The sequence below is a fragment of the Neophocaena asiaeorientalis genome, unplaced genomic scaffold (assembly GCF_003031525.2).
Source record: "Neophocaena asiaeorientalis asiaeorientalis breed wild unplaced genomic scaffold, Neophocaena_asiaeorientalis_V1.1 scaffold251, whole genome shotgun sequence".
Classification (NCBI taxonomy): domain Eukaryota; kingdom Metazoa; phylum Chordata; class Mammalia; order Artiodactyla; family Phocoenidae; genus Neophocaena; species Neophocaena asiaeorientalis.
The window spans coordinates 803549-819740 of NW_020173377.1; the positions used below are offsets into that span (position 1 = coordinate 803549).

General features: G+C 56.9%; 1 protein-coding gene across 1 annotated transcript in view; it reads right to left on the bottom strand.

Annotated features, from left to right (window-relative positions):
- Nucleotides 1-2831: 2831 nt before the first annotated feature.
- Nucleotides 2832-16192, bottom strand: part of POC1A (POC1 centriolar protein A) — a 73120-nt gene continuing 59759 nt past the window's right edge. The window contains exon 11 of the mRNA XM_024746405.1: nt 2832-3035. Coding sequence (XP_024602173.1) covers nt 2937-3035 — 99 coding nt within the window. The 3' untranslated portion in view covers nt 2832-2936. The remainder of the gene's footprint in view (nt 3036-16192) is intronic.

Below are 16192 nucleotides of genomic sequence, written 5' to 3' on the forward strand. Positions count from 1 at the left end.
TGGTTTTCTGGGAGCTCAGTTACCAAAATCCAAAATTAGGAGAGATGATGGCTGAGCTGAGGCATTTACATTTCCAGGGGCTGCTTCTGAGCTTGGCAGCATGGGTGGGGGATGGGGAAGAGCCCTCGGCCACAGGGGAGCTGCCTGGGAGGGCTAGCAGGGAGTGTCATCTGAGGAGACGCCACAGGCCCTGTCATGTGGCCCTCAACTGGGCCGAGCCACCTCAAGCCCCGCTAGGCCTCCCCACTCCTCCTGTGCTTATAAGGGCCCCTCCCCAACCCCCCCATAGTCAGTCCTGCCTGCCACCAGCCCAGACCGTGTTGCCCAGACCGTGTTGCCCAGCTCAGGGGCCTGCAGCACCTTCACGGGGGCGGGGCTTGGAACTGAGGCTAGACAGACAGTCCCCAGAGCGGTCAGAGCACCCTAGGGTTTTCTGCCTCCCTCCCGCCAGGAGCAACCTGGCCCCTAGATTCTCAGAGCAGTGAGGTCCTGGGTCAGGCCCCACATGAGCAAAAAAAGGAACTCTTTGGGGAAGAACATGGCCAAATGTGAGCCTGAGCCCTCACAGCTCTGCCTTGGCGAGGTCACACACACTGACCCCCAGGCTTGGAGATGGCAGGTCTCTGTGCTGTTTTAAAGACATACGCAGCTCTCCAAGAACCATCCTTCTCCCCAGTTCCAGATCTGTCTGGTGGCTCCGTCAAGGCAGGTGTGAGTGGCAGGAAACCCCTCAGGAGGGCTTGGCCCCGGCCACACGTGCAAAGCCCTCCCAGAAGCCCATGGCCACGGCTCTGGCCCGCCTCCATCTGGGAGGGTCCAGGTCGGATTGTCCCAGGACATGACAATACTGTCCTACCAGACAAGGGGTGTGCTGTGTGTGGGGGTGGTGGTGAGTACCCCTCTCCGGACTGTTTATATCTGACAATGGTGATGGGACTTCCAGGGGAAAACAGTACACCACTACCTCCCAGGCCACTTCCCAAATCCCTAGCAGACCCTCAAAAATCCTCATTTTCTCCCACAGAGAAAGGGAGATTTCAGAGAAAAATTCGAAACTTGATCCTGGTGTAAACTGAAGACACGATGGGTGGCAACCCTTGCCTGGCCTGTGAGCAGAGCTGCTACACAATGCCTTGGAGACCCTGCTCCTGTCCTGTTGCACCATCTGTGTCTTTGGAGAGGATCTCGCCTGGGCTGGCTGCTCGGATCACCAGAGCCCCAACACCTGGGAGCTCCAGCTCCACTGGCTGCAACACGGCAGCCAATGTCTCATTAGTGGCAGGGCAGCCAGCATGGGAGGGGATGACAAGCCTGGCCCCACAAGCTGTGTCCCCTCTGAGCAAGCTGACTTAGCATTGCTCAGACTCCCTAAAAGCCTCCAGGGACGGGGAGCCCATGACCTCCCGAGACAGCCAAGGGTCTTACCTGCCAATTTAGACCAGCAGGACTTCCAGGCTCTTCTACACACTAGCAGGGCCACGTGGGAAGACTGCAGCAGGTTCCTGGGGGCCTCCAAAGCGTCCTGAGCCTGCAGCCTCTTCCCACATCGTCCTAGAGGGACTGATGGGGGCGGGGAGCCACGGGCCTCTGTTGAGTACCTACCTCATCGCCACCTGGTGGGGTGGTTACCACCACCACCTGACACAAGAACCTGAGGCTCAGAGAGGTTATGTCACCACGTTGAGGTCACACGGCTCGACCAAAGGCAGAGCCTGAGGCCTAACTGCAGACTACAGCTCTCTCCCCACCCAGGTGGAAGAGGCAGCTCCTCCAGGCTTGTCGTTCATCAGTACTCAACATAGGCTGCCTCTTGTCAGCCCAAGCTCTTAGGCGTTCAGACTCTGCTCCCACCTGGAAGCTGCAGAGGCTGGGAACCTCATTAGCTGCTTGGTACTGACAGCTCCCGGGAAGATCTAACACAGCCCTCCCCCCAGGCCCCAGGGCAGGGCAGGTGTGTTGGAGGGTAAATACCTCTCTGGCTGGCTGGGCCCCAAGAAGCTGAATGCATAAGGCATGGACGACACCCAGACATATGGGAAACACTTGCCTGGCCTTCCTGCAAGGATGCAGCGGAAGCTGACTACGGAACCCTCACGAGCAAGAGGAAAGGCAGGTGCCTGAGGCCTCCAGGTCTCAGCTGAAGCAGCCAGCCAGGCCAGCCAGAGGGACAGGGTGTAGGCAGGGGCTCTGGCTGTCCTTGCTCCTGAAGACCCCGAACGGCTGCAAACAGGGTGTGCTGGGCTTCAGAGGTGATCCTGGCAGGGGCCCTTCCAAGAAGCCATTTTCATTCTCCCTTTATAGGTCCTGGGGATGGGGGGACTAGGTCTCACTCAGAGACAAGCCATTTCACTGACAAGCTCCATCAAGTCTGTTTTAATGTTCAGTTTCCTCTGCCCTCATGCATGCGGAGGAGGAAGCCATCAGGCCCCAGTGAACATGTGTGGGGCAGAAATCAAGGCCACTGCAAAGCCACCCCCCTCTCCAGAGTGCTTGTTCCTGGGTAAATCAGAGACAGATGGGCCCACTTTGGGCCTTTTGTCAGATTTATAGGAAACTCCTGGCTCATCCAACCAATGAGTAGTCCATTTCTACGCTGGGAAAGGTCGGTGGGGGAAGCCAGTCATACAGTAGAAAGGTTCGTAAGGGAAAAGTGGACTCCGCTTAGGACTCCAAGGTAGCAAACATTTTCAAGTGGCTCCTTCACGTTAAACTAAACGTGGTCATCTGTGGGTATGTGGGGCCTCCCACAGCCAAGTGGAGAGTCTCCAGGTGCGGACAGCTTGGGTGGAGGGCAGAGGTGCAGGACCCCTGGGGCTCTGGGATGGATGTGATTCCCAGAGCTGAATCCCCTTTATTTATTTACCCAAGTTCCCTAGTACAAATCCCCAGCCTGTCACCCCCCAAATCGACCGAGCTCTTGATTCTTGCTCCCCTGATCATGGTGGTGTTCTCTGCATGATTAGCTGCTGGTTCTCCAGACACTGCTTCAGCTTGTCTTCTGTCAGTGTCAACCGCTGCTCCAGGATGGAGACTGTCTGCAAAATAAACGGTCAAGCTCAGAGGATGGAGGGGCCATCGGGCTGCCCTCAGGCAGTCCCGCTCAGCTGTCTCAGCCCGCTGAACAAATGCCAGCTCTTCCCACCCAGGGCTCCTTCCTGGCGCCTTGTCTCTGGTCTTCATGTCCACTCCTGCTGGTTCGGGATGGTTGTTCTCTGATGTTTGTTGGGCAGCGGGAAGGACATAGTGAGGGAAAGTAGGCAGCAGGTCCCATAGTCCTCGGTCATTGCCCGAGACAGCCAAGCGTGAGGAATCCCCAGCCCCGGTGGTCTGGCATTTAGACTGGAGCTCCAGAGCAGAACCACTTGCTCGTGTGGGCCAGACTCTGTCCATAACCAACCAGAGACCGTCAAGCATCTCCATTCCAAAGGTGAGAAAACTGCATCCACGAAAGAAGGCGCCCCACCTGGGTCCTGCCCACACCTCAGGCCCTTTATCTCTACACCTGGAGAGGCTTCCCAGGCCCTTGAGCCCAGGAGGGCCTCTGCCTGTCCGAGTCCACTGAGGACCATTGCAGGAATGTGCTGTTTGGGGGTTAGGCCCTAATTCCCCAGCTTTGAGCCCATTTTCTCCTCTGTAATGGGAAGGATAATGCCGAGCTCACAGCAGTCCCGGAGACTGAGAGGTGACAGCATGGTGCCCATGTTGTCCACCATGACAATCTGTCATGTTGACTTCCAGAGGCAGAGCCTTTGCTCCCTGGCCTCTCCTGCATACCCAACATGACAGCTGGCCTGTGAACCTGGCTTCCAGACAAGGCTGCAGAAAGCTGCCCCCTTCCTCTGGCTTTGGACAGAGTGTTGACAGAGGGGCAGTGGTGTCCAGGCCCACACCAGGCCCTGGGCAAGTCCACTGTGAATGAAGCAGGCTTGGCTCCTGTGCCATGCAGCCTACCGGCATCAGAAAGGGGTCAGATTAAGAAACAAAACTTTCTATTAATTTTACTCATTTGTGGGCTTTCCCAAGAGGTTTTGCCACCTTCCCTGAGGCTCCATGGAGGCTCTGGGCCTTGGTCCAGTAGAAAGGAAACTTTCCTTTCACATATTTAATAAAACATTGAAACATTTTGGGAGGGAGTTTCCCCTCTAAGACTGCTATAAATTTTTGCAGCATCCCGCATGGATGTCAGCCGCTCATGGAGGCTGCTCCTCCTGGCGGCTGGCCCCTTCTAGATGAGTTGGCCGGGATGCAAAGGCTCTGAGCCCTGGGGCACAGGACAGAGCCTGAAAAGTTACTGCCTGTGGAATATGAACTGCACCCTGAGACGTAGAGCTGAGCTGAAAGAGACGGTCACATTCCCCTCTGCTGGCCGGTCAGCCATGGAGGGGGTCTGCAGCTCATAAAAGTGGCGGCGGAAACAGCCCCCGGCTGGCCCAGAGCAGCATTCCTGGAAGTTTCCACTGGCTGCTGCAAAACTCACACTGAGCCAAGCTCCAAAATCATTCCTCATCCAGACTTTTTCCGATGGCTCTGGACTCCAGGCCCCAGTGGGGGAGCCAGCCAGCTTTTCCTCTTCTGCCCAGCACCATCCCCCTCCCAACACACACACACACACACACACACACACACACACACACACACTTAAAAATTTTTTTTTCTTCACAGGGACAGACTTTCCAAATGTGGAGGCAGTGGGTGCTGGGCCAATGTCAATACCAGGGGTGCCACGCATTTCACGAGGCCTCTACTTAGTTCCATGGGGGGCCCCATACTTCAGCTCGGTAGAAATATGGCATTAAATCTGATGATGTTAAATTTCTTTGAACAGAAAAGCATCGCTTATTTCACCTCCAGCCCCCTGAATGGAGGGAGGGTGTTGGGGGTCCTTCCTTTGGGAGCTATGAGGGGATGCTTCATAGCACGTTAGAGACAAACAGGCTGAAAAAAAGTCCACCCTTCTCAAACCTGCAGCTTCTCCCCTTTCCCAGGCAAGCTTCTGGAAGAGTCACGTCATCTCTGTGTTTGGTGTCCACTTTCCCTACTCCCTGCGCCCCCAGCCTACTCTGCCAAGATGCTCAGTGGCAGCCACCATCCAGAGATTAAGTCCACCCAGCTCTTCCCCGTCACATATGATCCCGTCCAAACCCCTTTTGAGCTGGAAGGATGGGCCAGGGAGAGGAGGATGGACACTTTGGATTCCTGTGCATTAGAACACAGTCTCTGCTTCACAAATTTGTCTTAATAATCCCATTCCACTAAAGCATGGGACCTCATTTTCATGGGAAACGGTTATCCCTCCTGATAAAGTGAAGCCTGGAAACCCTGATCTCCGATTTGCTGATATGCCTTCCCTCCACCAGGAAAGGGCTTCCCCACTGATGAAAAGGCTCCGATCGGGGAAGCCAAGTAGCAGAGGTCAGACACGCACGCTCAGGGCTGGCGATGCACACAGCGAGAGGGCAGGCAGGCCGGCCACCTGCAGGGAGTCAGCCAGGCCACCACAGCGCGCGCCACCGCCACCGTGCTTCCCCAGCTGCTGGGGCCCCATGCGAGGAGGGAGCAGCATCGCTAGCAGGGACCGATTCCAGGCCATGTCATGTGGCTGTGTTTGCAGTGTGACCTTTACCTGTTGGTTCAGAGCAATATCCCCACAACCAAGTGTCAGGGGCACAGCAAGCCTCCATGAGTATGTGCTGCCTCAGCACCCAGAGGGCAGAGCAGAGCCCGCAGCCGTGCCCTCCTGAGGCTCGGGGCCACACCAAGCAGGCTGCTCGCGGCTCACCCCACCTCGCACTCTGGCCCAGCCCTGGGAATACTCGTCCTGCTACATGGTGCCCATGCTCCCCAGGCCCGGAGACAAGGCCCGCCTGCGCTGGAAGGTGAGGAGAAGCACTGGAAAGGCAGACACCTCTGCAGTCCCTCTAAGTCCATGCTCCCAGCCCAGTCACCTTGCTTTCCTTTTATCCAAGGGTGAATGACCTGGTCCCAGCCTCTCACAAAGTCCCCAAGGGGTTGAAAGCTGGGTGTAGTGGCAGGTGTCAAAAAAGGAAATGGCCCTGCCTGACATGGGTGTCCGAGGGCCTCTGACTTAATTTTAAGTAGGGCGAAGGGAAACTGGAGAAGGGGCTGAGGAGTCTAGGGTTCTGGCTGCTGGGCAGATCTGTCTGGGCAACGCGTCTGGGAAAGACGGCCATTAGCTGGAACTCCTTCATTCTGGGGTCCAAACTCTTCCACAGAAAGGGCCCTCCTGTCTGTTGACCTTGGAGAAAACAGGCAGCTCATGCCCTCTCCCTGGCCCTGTGCCATCCAGACACGAGGTCCCCTTTGTAATTGGGTGTGAAGCCCAGACTCGAGGGAAGACCCAGGACTGGGTTCTGGGGGGCCATTCTGATTCCTGACACACTCTGCTCCAGGGGCTGCTCGACAGCTGACACTCACGGAGTGCTCACAGTATGCCAAGCATTCTATTCCATACAATGACCCCTCAGGGTGGGAGCCTGTATCACCCCCATTTTTTCCGATGAGGAAACTCAAGGCACCAACCAAGTGATACTAACTTGCCAAAAGTCACACAGCTTATAAATGACAAACCTGGACTGTGAACCCTGGTGGCCTGGCTTCAGAGTGCTGGCTAAGGCACCGGGAACTGTGTACCTTTGCTCTGTCCCCATCCACCACATATAAGGAGAGGCCTAACCTACTCCTTCCCCCGCCCCCACCCCCACCGCTAGCTCTGGCATCACCCGAGGGCTACTGGCCCTGTGGCCCAGCAGACCTGCTTGTCCCCCACCCTATGGCCAAGCTCAAGCAGCCTGAGAACATGCTCCTGGGCCTCTGTGCTCACGCAGCGGCAGCCACCTTCTGTCCCGTCCAAGCCACTTGGTCTGGTGGCTCTGGATTAAATGAGCAGGAGCGGTTGGAAGGGCCATCCCTCAGGGTCACCCAGCAGCGCCCTCACACCATCAGGCCACCCTCCAAGGCAGTTCCCAGGTCTCAGACACCTCCAATGCCCATGAAGTAGAGTCTCTTATCTGGCTAAACATTTAGGTTTGGAATTATCACAGAAGTCACAGCTATGAAAAGGCAATATTATAGGGTTAAAAGGGACATACCGACAATAACCTTTTAATAGATATGCAATGAGAAACGACCCTAACACCTTAATTTCAGATGTCTTCTCTCACTGGGGCGCTTATGCTGCTACAGCGTAAGAGATCAGCCCCCAGACATGGTCTGGTACTCGCCCCGGTCACTGCTGGCGCCCCACCCCTCCCAAGACTGGGCTTGACTTCAAACAAGGCACCTCCCTCCCTGAATGGGAGCAACAGGAAGCAGAATTCAGACTCCACGCCTGGACACTGTTACCCCTCGCCCAGCACTGTCTGCCTCCCAGGGTCATGGCCTTCACCTGCAAGCCACACGGGAGCCTCTTGGGGCAAGGTCATAGGGGATCCATAATTGTCACCTTCAAAGTCACACCTGTCTGAGGGTCAGGTGGGGGCTTGTTTCAGAACCACCTTCTCCTGCTGTTACCAGCGATTTCCAGGAAGCCACAGCCCTTTCTCATGGAAAATCGTTTCCTTAGAAACACTCCTTTCGCTGTTGAATGAATTCTGTTGTTTCTCTAGACCAAGGGTTGGCACACACAGCCTGCTGTCTGTTCTTGTAAATAAGGTTTTATTGCTGTGCCCATTTGCTTACATATTGTCTATGGCTGCTTCCTGGCTACAGTGGCAGGTTGAGTAGTTGTGACAGACTCTTATGGCCCCCAGAGCCTAGAATATTAAGAAAAAGTTTGCCAACCTTGGCCCTAGACTCTTCACTCACTCAGATCCTCCCCAGGCACCACGCCGTACTGGCCTGTGCCAGGCCCGGGGTGACAACGGCCCAGAGCAGGCAGACTCAGCTGGGCCCGCAGGGTGCGCAGCGGGTTGAAGAGGCAAGCGCTAAGCAGCTGCGCAGACCAGCGGGGTGCGCTGGGAAAATGGAAGGCGCTGCTTGGTCAGAGCCAGGGGAGGTGGCCCTAGGAAGGGAGTGAGCTAAGACTGAGGAGGAGCTCACCAGGAGAGAGGGGCAGGAAGGCCCCGAGGTGGGAGGGAAGGCAACGAGCAGGAGAGGGGCCTCGGAGGAGGCAGGAGATGGGGCCGGGCCCTGCAGGCCATGCCTGGCGGCCTCATCTTCAGCCGCAGAGCAGCAGGAAGGTGCTGGGGGTTCAAGGCCAAGCGGGGATGAGACCCCTCTGACTGCTCCATGGGGATGGCCCGGGGCATGGCTGTGTGGCTGTGACTAGGCATGATGGAGGCAAGAGAGAATGAGAGGGGATGATGGTGGCTTGGACTAGGGGAGAGGGCTAAGGAGCAAAGTGGACAAAATCAGAGATATCCATGAGGTATGAACCACCACCATCTGGTGGTGAGTCAGATGGGGGACAAGAGAGAACACGCTCCTGAGGCCGAGAACACAGGCTGAGGATGGGCCCCGCAGGAGAGGCCAAGGATGGGCACCACACTAGACAGGCTGAGGCCCCTCTGAGAGGGATGGGAGGGTCAGGCAGGCATGAGGCAGTGTCGGAAAAAGCCTGGTTATTCTGGATTTCTCAGATCATCCTCATTAAGAGGGGGAGAGGGGGCTGGGGGAAGACAGGGAGAGGGAGAGGGCAGTGAATCCACAAGCCCCTGGATACTGGAGAGGAGAATCCAGTGCAGGTGAACTGGGGGCTCCGGCCAGGGCTCACCAGGACCATGTCAGTGATGCTGCTGAAACCCCCTGGAAAGCAGCCTGGCCCCTCAATGGGCACTGATGGAGGGACGGCCCAACCCAGGGACCCAATAGGGAGGAGGATGCTGGAGGCATTGGGGAACAAACCCAAGAGCATGGAAGAGGCCAGCCCGGGCTAGGGGGCGGGATTCCCAGCATGACTCGCCACTGGAGCTCTCCGAGGAAAATCCCCCTGGGAGGCTCAGCAAGGTCATCTCATTCAGATCCTGACTTTCCTGCCGAGTGGGGAGAAGACACTGTGATCTGTCTCCTATTGGGGCAACATTAACAGGGCGAGAGGCTTCTCTCACTCACAGTTCGACAGTGTAAGACGTTTTATGAAACATCCTGAAGGGCCTTCTGAGTGGTGTAAAAATAAATTTTAAACTGACAGGCTTCTATTTTTAGTCCCCTCTGAATTGTAGTGCTGCTCAGAGAAGTTGCACCAAAATGCCTGTCCTCAGCGATAAGTCTGGTACCTGGGGCCCCCAACTCCAAGTGGGAGGGAACACAGCACTGGGGACATTTTGACAGAGCCACGGGTCCAAACTTCGCTGCCTCAGATGTCTTTTCTCTACTGGCATCGAGTCATCAGGTGTCTGCACCCCACGGGGCCCAAAGTGGCCTGCGTGGGACAGAGCCTGGGTTTGTGTATCTCCACTGGCCTCCGAGGTGGCCAAGGGGAGTGCCTCCACCCCTGAGTCCTGTGACAGGGCCTCACGCATCTGTGATGCTCGGAAAAGGCAAAGTGGGTCCGCGGGGCCTCCGCCTGACTCTACAGCCACAAGGGGCCAGGCCGCGATACTCCCATGGGCTCCACGCGGGTCCAGGGAAGAGTTCTGCGGGCAATGCACGGAGGCGGTGGGAGTCCAGGGCTCCCCGGGAGAACAAATCCCCCACCCTCAGAAGGGGTGGAACAGAGCAGAAGGGGGGCGGTGCAAGTTGCCCACAGCCTTGTGGAGCAGCGCACAGTTCTTTCAGGCCCACATGCTCTCCCTGGGCTCTGTGGGCCCTTCCTTTGCCCCTGCTTTCTCCTGTTGACCGCCCACTTCCCAGGCCCCCACTTCCTCACGGTGTGTCCTCCCCTTCTTTCAGCCCTGCCAACCTCTTTTTTCTCCTCAGCCTGGTTTCCTCTTGAGGTGGGCTTGTCCTCCATTTTTCCTCAGCTCTTTCCCCACGAGTACTCATTTCTGTCTCCTTTTCATCCCCTTTTCACTTTGTGTTTAGGGAGAAGGCAAAGAGAAAAGCAGCAGGATGTGTCGGTCTGGCCCACAGGGACTGAGCTCCGCGTGGAGTCCAGGCCCCTGACTCGGCTCACGTGCTCTGGGGCCAGCAAACCTGGGAAGGAGGGTTCCAACCCTGACAGGAGGCCCAGAAGGCCTCTGTGAGGAGATAGCACAGGACAGGCCAAAGAAAGTGTGTTCCAAGCACAAGGTGCAAAGGCCCTGAGACAGAGAAGAACACAGCACACTCTTGGCACTGTCGGGAGTCCAGTGTGGTTGGTTTGGAGTGATTAAACAGGGAAGAGAGTATGGCGGTCACAAGGAAGGTGGAGGAGGGGTCCCAGGGCCCTTACCCAAAAAGGGACAGGAATGGGACGCCTCCACTCCCTAGCACTGCCTCACCAGATTCACAAATCTGAGCAGGGACAGCCAGGGAGGATGGTGCTCCTGCATGCCCGTGGCCACTTTTCCAAGCACTGGATCCAGAGTGGACTCTGGGAGAAGGGGCTCAGTCTGGGAACGGATCATGGCTACCTAGTTTCACAACAGGTGGTGAATCCAGAGGGAGTGAACTGGCACTTCAGAAACGGACCAAAGCGCACCCCCGGAGCCACGCCCCTTCCAGCAGCTGCTCCTCCTTCCAGAGCCACTGCTGCCACCTTTATTGAAGGTCTCTTGCACATACTGGTGTGCAAATGTAGCAGGAAAACTGGAGCCATAACTTCTACAAAGCTCTGAGGGGCCACAGAACCCTCACGAGCCCTCCTGACATCATCATCCACTCTCACACTTGTCAGGTGCCCATCACATGCAGCAACGAGAGACTCTGGCTCTGAGGGGCTTCCAGGCACTGATGGGATGCAGTACCAGTCCTATCTGGGAGGGCTTTTGGCAAAGCTGCCACGATTGATAGTGAAAAACATTTTGGAGGAAGGGAAAAGAATGAGGGTGACCAGCCAGCCGTTCTCTCCACATTTCTCAGCTCTTGGGCTAGTTCCTTATGAAATGCTGCCACGTGTGCAGGCCTCACTCACTCCAGGCCCTCCCACCACACTCCCCAACGCTGTCCAGCTCTGCAGGCAACCCTTCTTCCCAGCAGACCCCACTCCCCCAGCCAGGGCACTTCCATGGCCACTTTCTGCTCTAAGCAGAGCCCCACAGGGTGCATGGGGCCCCTCTTAGGTGAGTGGTATTGGTTTCTATGGTTGAAAGGCCCTCCTGGGCCTCCCTGGAACATGGAAGACAGGTTGCACAGAGGTGAACAGGGTGGCTGGGCCAGAAACAAACTGACGATGGAAGCAGAGAGCTGACATCCAGCCACGTGCCCCCTCTAGCACTCTGCCTTGTGGCAAGGGGGAACTAAAACTGCTCTGGGATGGCAGTCTCAGGAAGCCAGGAGACTGGGACCTCAGTGTCCGAATGGGGCAAAGGGGGCAGTGGGGCAAGAGGGCTGAAATGGTTGGGGGTAGGAGTGCCACACAAGCACACACCTACTACAGCGTGGGGAGAAGGTCAGGCTGAAAGAAGGGACGCATGTAGGGCAGAGGCAGCACCTGGGAGAAGGCCGGGGGAGGGCAGTGGGAATGGTGAGCATGGAAGGGCACTGGAGCGGGTCGGGGAGGCCGCAGGAAGGGCTGACGAGGGTGCAGGGAATGTCCAAGCCCCCTCTGGCTGCTGTGTTGGGCTGGGCATGGTAGTCGCATCAGGGCTCTGCCCAAGGAGTCTCCTCGCCTGACCCGGGACCCCAGGGCCCCCAATATACAGTGAGTGCTGAGGACCCCAGGCATGTCCCACTTGGTGACTGCCTCTTCTCAGTCCCCATCCTTTTGCCTCAGCTTCCTGGTGACTCCTCACCTCCTTGCCCTCCATGCTGCTTCTGCTATATTCCTTTTCTGTTCAAGAGCTCAGGAAGAAAGGCCAGACTCCTGGATGTGGCATTCACATGGCACTCAAGGCCTGCGTTGCCCGTCACTACTGCTCTCCCTGCCCAAAGCCCACCTACTCGAAGCCCCACTCTGGCCCTGCTCCCCCAAGAAGTCCCCCTCATCCCCCCCCTCCCCACCCCCCCGTGCTCGGGTCCCTGCCCTCCTCCTCTCTCACCACGTCATGGCTGTAACACAGGTGTGGGCCTTAGAAAATGCTGTCAGAGTGACTCCTGGTCCCCACCTTTGTCCCAGGTGGTAAGAGCACAGGCTCTGGAGCTGTACTGCCTGGGCTCAAATCTGAACTTGATCACTAACTTGCTGAGTGGTCTTGGGCAAGTTACCTGACCAGGGTTTCAGATTCCTCATCTGTGCAACGCACCTCTTGTAGAGCCATCGTAATAGGGTTGGCGAAAAAAAAGTTCGTTCGGGTTTTTCCATAACATCTTATGGAAAAACCCAAACGAACTGTTTGGCCAACCCAACACTTTATTAATAGCTACTATTTACATGGCACATGCTCTGGGCAGGGATGCACCGTGGGCAACATGGCTCCCCCAGCTCACAGGGGCCATGGCTAAGCTCTGGGCTGTTTGAGGGGGCGGCCCTAGGCACAGGTGGGGCTTGATGAGGCTCCAAAGAAGGTGGCCTGTGGTCAGGCCTCGTAGGGCCTGAGCCATCAGGGCACGTGGTGGTCTGGCTGCTTCTTAAAGTTCTCCTGTGACGGAAAGTTCCTTTTAATCATTTCCAGGCTTATGGTTGATTCTGGCTCCTCCAGGCGGTCTCCCCAGAGGGGCTGGGGCACCCCAGCCCCCTTCCCCCAACACAGGAGTCAGATTCCTGCGGGGTAGGGGGTCCCAGGTGCCCTGGGCCTCAGGGCGAGGGCACAGTCACCCAGCCATGCCGCTGGGGGCACTTGTGCCAGGCTGTGGGAAACATCCAGGGGCTGGCCATTGGCTCAACGCCCCTGTCTCGACAGTGCCACACAGAATGTCTAACTTTCCTATGGTTTCACTGCAAAGATGGAACAGTGTGGAATTAATCTCCCTTGTAGAAGGGTTTTGACTTCACTCAGATTCTAAAGATCTAAAACAGATGCAACAAAAGGGGAATCTCTTTGCTGTGGGGTCTTGTGAGCTATCAAAACAAAGTGGGGCTGCTGGGCTCAGCGCCTGCCTGGCTCTGCCTTGTCTCCTGGCAGCTCTGGCTCTGGCTCTCGGTGTTCGTGCACGTGTGTGTACACACACGCAGGGCCCTGGCTTGCTGATGGTGCCCTGGCCAGCCCGTTGCCACATGTCAGGGGTGAGTGGGGGCCGGAGGGGCCAGCCCATCTCCCTGGGGTTGCTGGTCTGGGCCCAGCTCTTCCTACCACCAAAGGCTCTGCCTCTCAGCCCCAGCCTCGGCCCAGCGCCTGAAGGTCTGTGGTACAGGGGCCTTCGAGTCAGAGTTGTGAACGCTGGCCCTCGAGCGGCCTGCTGACAGCCATCAGGGTGCCAGCCCCACGAGGACAGGGGTTTCTGTCTATTCTCGCTCACCACTGTCTTCCTGCTCCCAGGCCCAGCTGCTGGCACATCACATGTGCACAATGAGTGCTGGATGGACACAAGCCAGACCCTGAGTGCCATGGGAACACAACGCAGAGGAGGCCGGTCCTGCACCAGCCAGTCCAGGTCCCCCGGGCCTGGGGCAGCCCTACTCTGGGGATGAGCCTGGCTGGCTGGTGAGGAACATTTCCCCCAGCTTGGGCCTTGGGCCTGGTGGGCTTGAGGGGCTGGCAGAGGAGGGAGTGGAGGGTGGGCAGGCTGCAGCCCGAAGGGCCACCGCCAGATGGCCTTGGGAGGGAGGAAGCCTCCTGGCCTCAGCAGGAAGTAGGGGTGCGCAAAGTGGGGTAGGAATCCAGGAAGCAGCCCAGTTCCTCCCCTCCCCACCTCATGCTGATTTGATGAGGACTAAAAGTTTCGGGGCCTAAACTTTAGAGGGGGAGGAGTGGAGATTCCCGCTCATGCTGACGTCTGGCATGTTAACTTGTCCAGCATCACACACAGCTGATGCACAGAAAAACAAGTTTCTACAGAAATTCCTCGCAACCTCTCTGGGCTCAGTAACTGTCTTTTTAACCACCTCTCGTCACCCCCTAGTCTGCTGCCAACAACACAAATGAGCTTTTGTCCCTTGAGCCCAGAGGTCCATGTTTCTGCTTCACATTGTCTCAGGGATATAGGATTTCTTGGGCGTTTCTGCATCCCCCAGCCCCCACCTCTAACGAGGATTAGCTCTCTTCGGGAAGTGCATGGGACACTATTTTCTATTGGTGGATTAGCTATGACATTAAGGAATCTTGGCTAATTTACTTTCCTTATGGCTTTATAGCAACTCCTTTTAAATAAATGCAGGCTTTTCCATATTACTGCTTACCCCCAAAGGAGAAGCTATTAAAAGTGGGGCCACTCACCAACATCCATTAAAACCGGATGCTGCAGGGCCCCGTGGGGTGCTACCCACACCAGGAGGAAGACCTGAGCCACAGTCCCCGCCATGCCGACCCTGGCCTGGGTTCAAGCTCATCTCTCTGCCAGCCATGGGCACGCCACCAGGGAAGGCAAGTGTCTGACAGGGACAGGCCCCAAGGTGCAGGATGCCAGTCACTGCTCAGCTGTACTCTGGCTCCAGGGTAAGTCCAAACAGGGCTGACAGCGGGGCATGAACCTTGGCCTTGACCACCTTCAGTATCTCCTTTCTTCAGATGCTCACTTTTTCAGCAATCCATATAAAATAGTTAATTTGCCAGCACTCGATAAAACACAACCATCACAAGTCAGAGACTGCTTGGTAGCTTGTTGGAGGCCTGGAAAAACTCAGTGCAGCCTGGCAAGTCAGACTGTGGCCCCTGTCCAACAGTCCCACCTCAGGGACGAAGGCTCACAGGCTCCCCCTGCCCTGTGGAGTGCCTGCTGAGCCACAGTGGGAGACCCAGCCTCTCATCTTGGCTGGTTTTCTGGAGCTACCACCTAGGCCCAGATCAGAATGGGGGGAACAGAATCGCTCCCCCAAATGCCACGCTCTGCTGAGTTCAAAGCTCCTTTCCGTTTTTTCTCCTCCCACAGAGCCGAGGCTACCGTGGGTACAGTGAGGGTCTGTACCAACAGTCCAGGCCCAGAAAGGGTCCTCTGCAGAGCAGGTGGAGGGAAATGGCAGGCCCGACTGCAGTCTTTCCCGACCCAGCTCTCACGGCGCTTCATGCAGGAGGGCGCCAAGTGGCCATGAGGCAGCTAGGGCTTGGTTAATCTCAGAGCCATGTAGGCCCGTTTGAGGCTGCCTGTCACAACCAGAAGACTCGTAGGCCCCTTCTTGTGGCCTGTGCTTGACCCTTCTTTGGAGGGCCCTTGGGTCCCCAGAGCAGTGAGAGCAAATCGCCTGGGTCCCCTTCCTCCCTCCTCTCAGAATCATCCAGAGTCAGTCTGAATGAGATGTCCCTGCATGGGTCTAGCTCTCCTAGATCTCCCGCTCCAGCTTCTGCTCCCCAGCCCCCAGCTCCAGGCCTGCTCTGGGCCTCACAGGGGAAATCTCATAAGACCGTGAATGTTCCCAGGCCCCAGAGGTAACCGCAGCCATCCCGAGCCCATCTGGTGGGCAGGGGCCTTCCATCTGCAGCTTCTTTGGGGAGGGGGTGCTTTCTGCCACGACCACAGACAGGATAGAGTACGGAGCTGCCATCCAGCCCCTCACGCAATAATAAACACAAGCTCGCCCCGTCTTTGACTGCTGCCTGCACACTGGCCCTGACTTGGTACTCCCCATGTCTCTGCATTTGCAAAGCCAGAGAAGCCTCTGGATGAACTGTCAAAATGAGCAACAGGGCTGGGGAAGGGCCAGGGCCCAGCCCCTCTGCAACTGGCTAGAGTCAGACCCCAAGTGTCTAACAGAGTGTCTTCAGTCCCTTGTCCCCAGGAAGCAGGCTCTTAACAGAGGAAAAACAAGTCTCCAAACCCCAAGTGGTAGGAGGTCCGGCTGTCCTGAAGTCGACTCTGGCCCAAGGGCAGCCCTTAAATATCCAGAAAGAGGAGGCTGGCTAAACCCACTTGGGATTATACATTATACACAGTCAAGGCTAAGTGGCGAGATAGGCTGCTGTGGAGGGAGGGCCCGCTCTTGCGGAAACCAGCCAACAATCACCCCTGCGGTCCTGCCTGGGTGTGCGAGCGCCGTCGGGAGGGCTGCACACACCTCACAAAAGGGGATTACTTGCGGGGGGCAGGGAGGTGCTTTCACTGCACATCATCCCGACAAGTTCCA